Genomic DNA, 10,369 nt, shown 5'->3' on the forward strand with positions numbered 1-10,369 from the left:
TCGCCTCATACCTCCCAATTGCTTCTAAAATATAGTTCTAAGTTTTTGAACATGTAAATATCCCATTTAAGCGAAATAGGATCGTAAAATGATGATTGTAACTTCCTTCCCCCAAATTGGCTCAGAAACGCAGTGCTGCCTACGACTAGCTGTAAACACTTAAAATTGCACATTTCAGCGAAAACGGACGTAAAATGTCTATTATCGCTTCATACTTCCAAATTGCCTCAAAAAAGCAGTATTTTCAACTATAAGGTGTAAAGAATTGAGACTGTTTATTTAAGCTCTATCGCACGAGGAAATGTTGAGTTTACTTCATACCTCAGAATTGCCTTACTAATAGAGTTTAGGTTCCTTAAAGCTGTAAATAATTGAACCTGCCTATTTGAGCTAAAACGGACCTAAAATGGTATTTCTTACGATCGAGCCTGCGAATTAGGCAGAAATACATATTTTGTCGGCACGTGATACGAGAAGGCCTGGGCCTTAGGCCCGAGCGTCATGGGTAATGATGCATGGGTATATAAGAGGGAGTATGGCACGTGATATTCATCTAGCCCTTCAGAACCAACCATTAACCTTTGACTGTTGCGAAGTTTCTTTTTAGTTTTAAAATTTACTTTGTTTGAACTATAGAGCATCGTAGGATGGGCTCCTGACTGCTTGGCCATGGTTCATACCCAGATTTCCTGTCGTATTTATTTCCCAAAGGGGTTTTTTTTGGCAGGTTTTTTCTGGCTTCCGTATAACCGTAGTACTATCGTTGTAAGCGGTTGCGCGGCTCTATTAATCCCGACTTGTTGGAGTTGAGATGTCAGTTAATTGAACGTGTAAGGAATTGTTTCATATTAGGAATGTATATTGTGCACGAGATACGAATGTGAGCGTGTATGTATGCTCAGGGGTATGTACGCCTCGGGTTGGTTCTCGGCAGGCATCCCAAAATAAACTTATTTGGTTTACACTGCTGTGTTATTTGTTTTGAAATGGAGGCAAAATAGGACGATTTTCGCTTTGTACCTCCAAATTGCCTCAGAAACCCTGTTTTGCTACTACAAGCTGTATTAAAAGACTTGAAATGTCTATTTTCAGTTCATGCCTCCCAATTGCCTTACACACAGTTTAGGCTACTTGAAGCTGTAAATATTTGAAACTGCTCATTTTGAACGAAGACTTGAAAGAGTACGTTTCAGCGAAAACGGAGGTAAACTGACGATTTTCGCCTCATACCTCCCAATTGTTTCTAAAACGCAGTTTTAGCTATTTGAGCGTGCAAATACATGAAACTGCCCATTTCGGACAAAATGATCGTAAAACGACGGTTTTCTCTTCCTACCGTCATATTGCCTCAGAAAGGCAGTTTTGGCAACAAGAAGCTCGAAAAACTTGAAAGTGCACATTTGAGCGAAAACGGACGTAAAATGACGATTTTCGTTTCATACCTCCGAATTAAGCAACACACTTTTAGCTACGTAAAGGTGTAAGGTAAGGTAAAGTCTGCATACTAGCCACTGAAGTGGCCCACTAGGGCTGAGCTTATCCCGATTTCTGTAGCATGAAACGACCAGGAGTATTTCTACTGCCCAATGAATGGGATGCTAGTCTATCGCAGACAGTCTACCCCTGCATTGACTTAGCCGCTGCTCATTTATATATGTGAGAGTTAAGTGTCTTCCCCAAGAACACAACGCAATGTCCCTGGTCAGGGCTTAAACCTGGACCGCTCAATCCGGAAACGAGCGCACTAAGTATTTTTCTTCATGTCTCCCAGTTGCTTCTAAATGCAGTTACTTGAAGCTGTTGATACTTGAAACTGCACATTTGAGCGAAAACTGACATAAAATGACGACTCCGGCTTCATGCCCCCCAATTACCTCTTAAACACAGTTTTACACTTCTTGAAGCCGAGCTGTAAATTCTTGAAACTACATATTTGAGCTAAATCGGAGATAAAATGACGATTTTCGCTTCAAACCTCCAAATTGCCTCAGAAACGACTATTCAGCCACGACAAGCTGGAAAATCTTAACACTGCACATTTGAGCAAAACGAACGTAAATTCACAATTTTCTCTTAATGCCTTCAAATTGCCTCATAAACACAGTTTTAGCCACTTCAAGCTGTAAATAGGCAGGTACTAAACTCGGACCGAATCGACTCGGATCACTGGTACGGGTCGGATAAAGTCAGACTTCAACAAAATACTAATTAAGACAGAGAAGATAGTTTTGCTCACCTGGGGTGATGGCGCCATTTTCGTCCCCAGTTTTTGATACCTGTTTCATTCACCTTTTTCTTTAAAACCCTTGATACCGTGGGCACCAAAAATGGCAGCAAGCAAGTTAACAACACAAACTTTGGTAACTTTGGTTTTTTGATGGTTAAGCTGACGTATGTGCCGTGACCATGGCAACCTGAATAAATATAAACAGGTCTTTAAAATCAGTTTCGTTTATTTGTAGAAAATCTAGTCATTAGATTTTCTTTGTAATTTGCATGCGACAAGCTTGTAACAATTCTCACAAGTTAACACCATTTTGCTAATAATTTAACAGAGAGATCTCTAATCATCCCTTGTTGAAGGTTCACTGGAATATCTAGAATTTTCTTCGTTAAAATTCAGTTATTTTCAATACTCCAGTTACTTATTTTCTAAGGTACTTTCATGCCCAATTTCGTGAAATTCTAATGAGTGGTTCTCGAGAAATAGGCGTATTTCCGAGAGTGTTATTTTTCATTCAATCGCAATTTTTTTGACTTACTACGCATGCGCTGCATTTAACTGGGTTCTTTCGGCATAGTTAGTGTACTGTAGCAGCGTTCCTTGATAATCCCTCAAAATGCTTAACTGCATTCAGAGCTATGGTCGAGTAGAAGGAAGAATAAAATCTTTCAGCATTTCCAGACGTTATCAAGCGTTTATATAGGTCTTCAATATCACAGAATCCAGCTGTTACGTCTTGCAGACCGTTGTTGTAGGTATAGCATCTTAGTTCGTTTCTGATTGATTTTGGATAGATTTTGTTGTCAGCAATTTTGTGTTTAACTTTTTCGACAATTCTTGAGTGAGCTATAAAAGTTAAATAGCTCTCTTGTCCTCCTTCTTTTTGCTTCTCAGCATCTCTCGTATTTTTGTGTTTATCTGTCTTGTGTCGTTTTAGTCCGCTCTTACTTTTGCATTTCTTGTGGCACAGTTCGCACACGTTTCCAAGTTGAACCTGTTGTAAACAAAAGTAACTTTCAGTTGAGAAATCAGTCATAAAACGATACTACAAAGTCTAGTTCTAAGCATAGTTAATGGAAATAAAATAAGACACCACTTAATAATTACATCGTCAGCAGCACCGATGATACTCGATGATACTCGATCGAGCTGAAAGAAGATGGACGTCAAAGCACACCGCTTTTCGCTAAATTCTGGGTGGCTAAGAAAGAATCTTATACTTACTTCAACTGCAGCTTCTCTAGACTGTTCACCAAGCTCTTCTTCTTCTTCCAAAATACCTAAAATAGCGTCAAAATCATCTCGAATGATAAACAAATCGTTCTTGTCCGCCATATTGTTTGGGAATGAGTTTGGCGTGTGCACGGTCAATGTCACGTGATGGTGCAATTCAACCTCAAACGCGAAACAAAAGGCTGGCCCTTTGAAGTTTGCCGAGTTTCACAACCAGTCCCCTCTACTAACTATGCTTTCGGTAACAAAGAAAAAGCTGAAAATTGTTGGGTTCTTTGCATTGTTACCTTTTCTAACATATCTTTGTAATAAAAGACTAAAGCCATCAATACACTGCGTTCTATTATGGAGAAAACTAGCAGAGATAGTGCGGGTGTTGAGTAAATAAAATGATCGTTCTATTGAAGGCATGGTTGTTTTTTGGAATCCTTGTGCGCGCGCTGAATTGCATCAGCAAAAGCGCGCGCGAAAACTGTCTTCGGCCACCTTAAAATGTCGTTGACAAGTAGAGCCCTCCGTTTCTCCGGCCACGTGACCAAAAGAAACGGAGGCTCTGGGGAGAGAATGCTATGGCGCTCGATCGACAAAAAGAGATTTCACGTATATTTGTGCGAATTCACCCCCAGGTGAGAAAAACTATATTTTCTATGTCGAGGAAAAGGTTGTTGTTATTCATCGTGGTAGATGCAATAATAAAGTGTATTATCGTTTTTCTCACGATGTAGTCACTTGAGATGTAGATTACGACGTTTCGACTGCTTACTGCTAGTCTTCTTCAGGCGATAAGGTCGACTGATTGCACGGTATCATTTATATCACAAAGGTCGGCTGTGATTGGTGCATTTCGATCCTCTGATTGTTCCATTATTCCGGCGAGTAGCTGTTCCCTCAGTGGTCTGCTGTTGTACCGTTCTCCTGTTGTTGTGTTTCTTGATCGTGGGTATCCATGCTTCAGGAATTTCAATTCCACTATCCCTGTTGATGTTGTTAGGGTGAAGTCTTATGTGAATAGCTTCCTTGACCCTACGTGTGTACCAGTGAGGATCTCAATCAATAAACTTGACCTCATTCCAGATAGGATAGTGGCCGGTCTCGTGGGTGTGTTCAGAAACGGCGGAGGTCTGGGTTCGGGCGAGTCGTATATCCCTGTCGTGTTCTTTGATCCTCTCCTGCATAGATCTCCCTGTTTCTCCGATGTAGACTTTGCCGCACTCACAGGGAATCCTGTAGACAACACCATCTTGTTTAGCCGGGTTGAAGGTGTCCTTTGGTCGCACTAATTGTGACCGAAGTGTCGTGTCGGACTTAAAGACGGTGCGAATGCCTTGTTTTTCTAGGCAGCGGCGGAGAGACTCCGAAACTCCTTGGACATAAGATAAAACGGCGGTGGATTTAAATTCCGCGACCAGCTCTCTTCTTGGGGTTGTTCGTGCCTTTGTGATCTTCTGTACAAAGCCCGTTGAAAGCCCAAGATCTGGAAACGCTACGTAGATGATACTTTCACCATCCTGGATCGGGATAGAGTTGACGTCTTCCTGCAACACCTGAACAGTCAACAACCATCAATCCGTTTCACCATGGAGATCGAGAACAACAACAAGATCGCCTTTCTCGACACGTCAGTTTACAGAGAACCTGATGGCCGCCTTACCACCAGTGTCTACAGGAAACCAACACATACTGATCAGTACCTAGCGTATGATTCACACCACCCTCAGTCAGTAAAGCGCGGTATTGTGAAGTGTCTGTACGACCGGGCTAAACGTCTCGTCACCAAACCATCAGTAATCGCTGGAGAGAAGAAACATCTGTCATCTGTACTTGTTTCTAACGGATATCCCTCCTCTTTTGTACAGAAGATCACAAAGGCACGAACAACCCCAAGAAGAGAGCCTGTCGCGGAATTTAAATCCACCGCCGTTTTACCTTATGTCCAAGGAGTTTCGGAGTCTCTCCGCCGCTGCCTAGAAAAACAAGGCATTCGCACCGTCTTTAAGTCCGACACGACACTTCGGTCACACTTAGTGCGACCAAAGGACACCTTCAACCCGGCTAAACAAGATGGTGTTGTCTACAGGATTCCCTGTGAGTGCGGCAAAGTCTACATCGGAGAAACAGGGAGATCTATGCAGGAGAGGATCAAAGAACACGACAGGGATATACCACTCGCCCGTACCCAGACCTCCGCCGTTTCTGAACACACCCACGAGACCGGCCACTATCCTATCTGGAATGAGGTCAAGTTTATTGATTGAGATCCTCACTGGTACACACGTAGGGTCAAGGAAGCTATTCACATAAGACTTCACCCTAACAACATCAACAGGGATAGTGGAATTGAAATTCCTGAAGCATGGATACCCACGATCAAGAAACACAACAACAGGAGAACGGTACAACAGCAGACCACTGAGGGAACAGCTACTCGCCGGAATAATGGAACAATCAGAGGATTGAAATGCACCAATCACAGCCGACCTTTGTGATATAAATGATACCGTGCAATCAGTCGACCTTATCGCCTGAAGAAGACTAGCAGTAAGCAGTCGAAACGTCGCGATCTACATCTCAAGTGACTACATCGTGAGACAAACGATAATACACTTTATTATTATATTTTCTATGTATTAATTAGTATTTTAATACAGTCCGACTTGATCCGAGGTAGTTCCATTGATCAGACCTGGACTAGCGATCCGAGGCGATCTGGTCCGATTTTTGTACCTGCCTGTCAAGATGGTGTCAAAAACCATGAAAAGGTCTATTGAAGGTAAACAGCACCATAATTGGATTAATTGTATTAAAGTTCTGAGAAAAAGCTTGAAACAGATTTAATAAACGTTAAAACTGAATTTTCGACCGCCTTCTGCGGTCTTCTTCAGAGAAATGTACTCTGCAAGAGTCACGGAATGCAAATATGTTGCTGTGAGTAAGACGACGTTGTTCGTTGCCCCGGGCTTGGGGAGGAAACCAGTGATGCATAAACCCTTGTGAAGGCTGCTCTTTCATTAATAGTAATTAACAGAGTTCTTGTCTAAGAATAAATGTAATGACTCTAGAAAAAGGCCTTTGTGCTTATTTTTCATGCCTGTTTCCAAAATGCTCGCATAATTAGGGTCCATGTCGTGGCCAGTGTTTTCGGCATGCCGTCTTACCGCGGAGCCGACATTCCCATTCGTTCCAGGCTTGTGCTCAACCCCCCGAGACTTCCAACTTCTTTTACTCTCTCCAATTTACATGGGCACGTTCTACAACTCACTTTGTGCACGATTCTTTTCAACCGTTCTTTTGTTGACCGGTCCTTAGGTTTCTTGAAAACATCACCCAATGTTGTTAGTTGTTTAAAAGCTGTCTTGATGTTTTCGCGGTTCAAAATCCGTCTGATTCGCTGCGACACCCCTTTCACATATCGAATTGACGCATATGGTTTCGGGTACTCCGGAGGCTTTGGTTGTGTGTTGTTTGGTTGATCGACCGATTTAATGAAGTTTCTAGGATAGTCGTTAGCTTTTAGGTCGTTGGTAACACGTGGCTCCTCGTTCTTTCTTTGCGCAGTTGTTCATGGGATGCATTTAGCGCGGTCCATCAGTAGGGAGTTTAAGCAAATCACTACGGCTGGTGCTACTACGGCTGCCGTGACTGAAAAGGTCTGGGGAGAGTACGTCTTGGTGGTCTACCAAATTTTAAGTTTAGCGAGTAAAGCGAAATACAAAGACGAAAGAAACATCGGCTAAGCAGTTTAAAATCTCTTTCATGTAGTTTCTCACAGCCAAATGGCTTCGGTCAAAGGACGATGCCCGTTATTCGGTAGGACGAACAGATTATTTCTCAGCGAAACCGATTGCCATACACTTTGTACCATAACAATTTAATGGATGAAATATAATTTCAGAGACAAATATCTCAAAGAATATCGAGTGAAGAACACAAATATATTAATACTCAAAGAAGCAAAATAGCATCGTATAGTTATCCAGATATAAAACATCTTCACTAAACCCTCAAAACAAACTTAACCGAAGAAAAACAACCTCGTGCTCAACACGAATATGTCATTTGACTCGCTTGCGAGAGTGACAACATGCGGTGACCATATCACGGATGATAAAAATCGGAGCCACAATCCCGGCCAAAAGTAGTTGGGACACTTGAGCTGTATCACGTATCCCCCTTCCCCCCTAATCAATGTTGGAAAATATCGCGTTTTCTCCAACAAAAAAAGGAAAAATCACCTGATTATCAACATTGAAAGTGGGGGGAGGGGAGAACTTGCTTCGTGTCCCAAGTCTTTTGTCTGGGATTGTCTGAAAGAAGAATTTAAAGAATGTCACACCACTCGCTCTAACAAAGCTTGGAGAAGAGGGGAGTTGTAACATCTCGCGGGTACAGCCAACGAGCGCTACTAAAAAGAAACAACATACAATGACAAGTTTTACCTGGTCGGGCACTAAGAAACGTAAAGTCATCTTTCTAAATGACCTTCTACGATAGGCGAAAGGTAAGTCCGTGGCATGACCTTCTGTTGCCTCTTGAAGGGCAAACGGCCCACTTGCTTGCCCGTAAAATGCAACTTTGCACAAGATGTTGTGTTTAAAAAGGATGTTTCTATTTCCTGCACTGAAAAATACGACCTTGTCTACGTCTTTAGAGAGGTGGTTGATTGGCGCGAAACAGAAATGATGCAAATTCGGTTGAAACAGTAGGTGCCGGGCAAGTGGATATTTTCGCCTTGTCCTCCCCGTTTCGCGGAGTTAATCTGTGGACAGCAATAAAGCGTTGCTACTACCTAAACGCGGTTAAATTATGCATGTCTTTCTTCGTTTTCCCCTCTAATACCGGAACGCGTATAAAGCGAGGTGTGTTTTCGGCTTCAGAAGTGCCACCGGGTTAACCGCCGCGATTAACCCTTACGGTTAACCATTCTGGTAACACTTTTTGGTTCCAAACTGCTACGTGTCATTCGAATTATACCTTTTTCCGCTTTATAGGAATTACGAAAAACCGTTTAACATTGTCTGGGATCAAGAACTAGCAACAGAGAGCTTTCCGAGAAGGTTTATATGGTTAACCGTTCAATTGAAATAAAAAGGGTAGTTACGTAGTTAACTTATTATCTGCGGCAAACGGTTAACCATATTTCAAGTGTCAAACTCGACTATTTTGCCACCAAATTGCTTCCATCCTGCATTTCAAATAATGTGAAGTGAGAAATTTTTGAACCTTCTGCCAATTGGGAAGAACAGGGAAGGTTAGGTTGCAAAACGCTGACTTTCAAATGGTTAACCGTTGTGGTTATTCGTGCGCGTTCATAAAACACATGGAACCCGGAAGCTGTCGTGTCGCGTGTAATGATGATATATATGATTACTCTACACCGATAAGCATTTCATTGGGTTTAAGTCAATTTATTTAACACTATTCCGTTAAACAACACAAAGATCTGCTACTTTGCGAATTGATAATCCTGGAAAATGTCTTAAGTAATAGACACGAGCTCTAACCTTTCCTTAAATGCCATTTTGCTTGAAGCAAGTCCCAAATTTCGTTTTGCTACAGGCGGTTACGGGTTATATTCCACGAATATCTGCACCGAACCTTAATCTAGATTGACGTAAAAACGTTCTGTCCAATTTCCAGAAACAAAGTGTACGTCATTAAGTCGAAATCAAATTCTAAAATATCGTGACGCCATGACGATCGCTGGCGTTACCTTTATTGGAAAATTCCTCGCATATCTCTTTCAGACAATCCCGGCCAAAAGTAGTTGGGACACTTGAGCTGTATCACGTATCCCCCTTCCCCCCTAATCAATGTTGGAACAACAAAAAAGGGAAAAATCACCTGATTATCAACATTGAAAGTGGGGGAAGGGGAGAACTTGCTTCGTGTCCCAAGTCTTTTGTCTGGGATTGCAGTTAGGAATATTGATGCGTACTTTTGAGACAGATTTCTAAAATTAATCTTAGGTCTTTGTAGATTCGTACGCCGTGCCGGATACGCCTCAGTAAACTACAACTTCATCTGTTACTGATAGACTATTCAGGTTAGTTTGTATGAAAAAAAAAAAAAAAACAAGATGAGAACTTATTTCCCTGTAATGTCAATAGCAACTGACCTTTCTTAGATTGAAACACCAAACAAAATATATTTCTGATATATTCATTTGTGTCTGTGAAAAATCCGACGAACTTTGACGGGTTTCGCTGGAAAAAGCGTGCAAAGCTATTCTATTTTTAGCACTTCTTGTTTCTTTGTGGCTTTAAGGCGGACTGTTAATTTTAAAAGAGTTGTGCGGTTTCTTTTTAACATTTTCTTTACTTTGCCCAATTCGTCGTTTTTTTCCAGTCCGACCTTAATTTTTCAAAGAAATCACCGATTTTACGCTTTAAAGTTGCCTTGCAATAGTGTGACAGCTGTGCTTATAAACTGCAGTACATCCAAAAAACTCTTTACAAAAGTTTAAAAACCTTTCCTCCTTCTGTTCAAGTTTTGTTTCCACCATTTTAATGGCATGAAATCTGTTCCAAAACAAAAGCTGTAAAACGCTCTTACCTTCCATTTCCAAAGTTCTTATTATCCTGCCGATTGGAAGATGAACCGGCGCTTTCACTAGACAAGCACACAAGGAAATGGTTAGCAAAGATTTTGAGAAATAAAAATAAGGTCGAAGTTCAATCGACTAAATTAAATCCATCAACTCACGTTGTCGAAACAGAGTGATTCAGTGAGAGAATTGTCGCTGTCGGACGACTCCATGGCCCTTGTGCAGTCCACTTGCGAAAGAGACAGTCTTTTGCTGCGAACGCTCTGTGTACCCAGCAGACTTGTTGACTAGGGTACAGTGGGTAGCCGATCTGTGACCTTAGAACTGTTTCACTTATTTCGAAAATGCTGGTTTTCGGCAGAGGAAAT

At 41.7% G+C, this 10,369-nt stretch overlaps 1 protein-coding gene across 1 annotated transcript; it reads right to left on the minus strand.

Annotated features, from left to right (window-relative positions):
- Nucleotides 1-347: 347 nt before the first annotated feature.
- On the minus strand, nucleotides 348-4,068 carry LOC145495237 (uncharacterized). Its single transcript, XM_081474833.1, has 2 exons — nucleotides 3,449-4,068; nucleotides 348-3,218 (listed from the first exon to the last, which is right to left on the minus strand). The coding sequence occupies exons 1-2, from the start codon at nucleotides 3,557-3,559 to the stop codon at nucleotides 2,802-2,804; spliced, it is 528 nt and encodes a 175-aa protein (XP_081330959.1). The 5' UTR covers nucleotides 3,560-4,068; the 3' UTR covers nucleotides 348-2,801.
- Nucleotides 4,069-10,369: the final 6,301 nt, after the last annotated feature.

The sequence above is a fragment of the Orbicella franksi genome, chromosome 8 (assembly GCF_964199315.1).
Source record: "Orbicella franksi chromosome 8, jaOrbFran1.1, whole genome shotgun sequence".
Taxonomy (NCBI): Eukaryota; Metazoa; Cnidaria; class Anthozoa; order Scleractinia; family Merulinidae; genus Orbicella; species Orbicella franksi.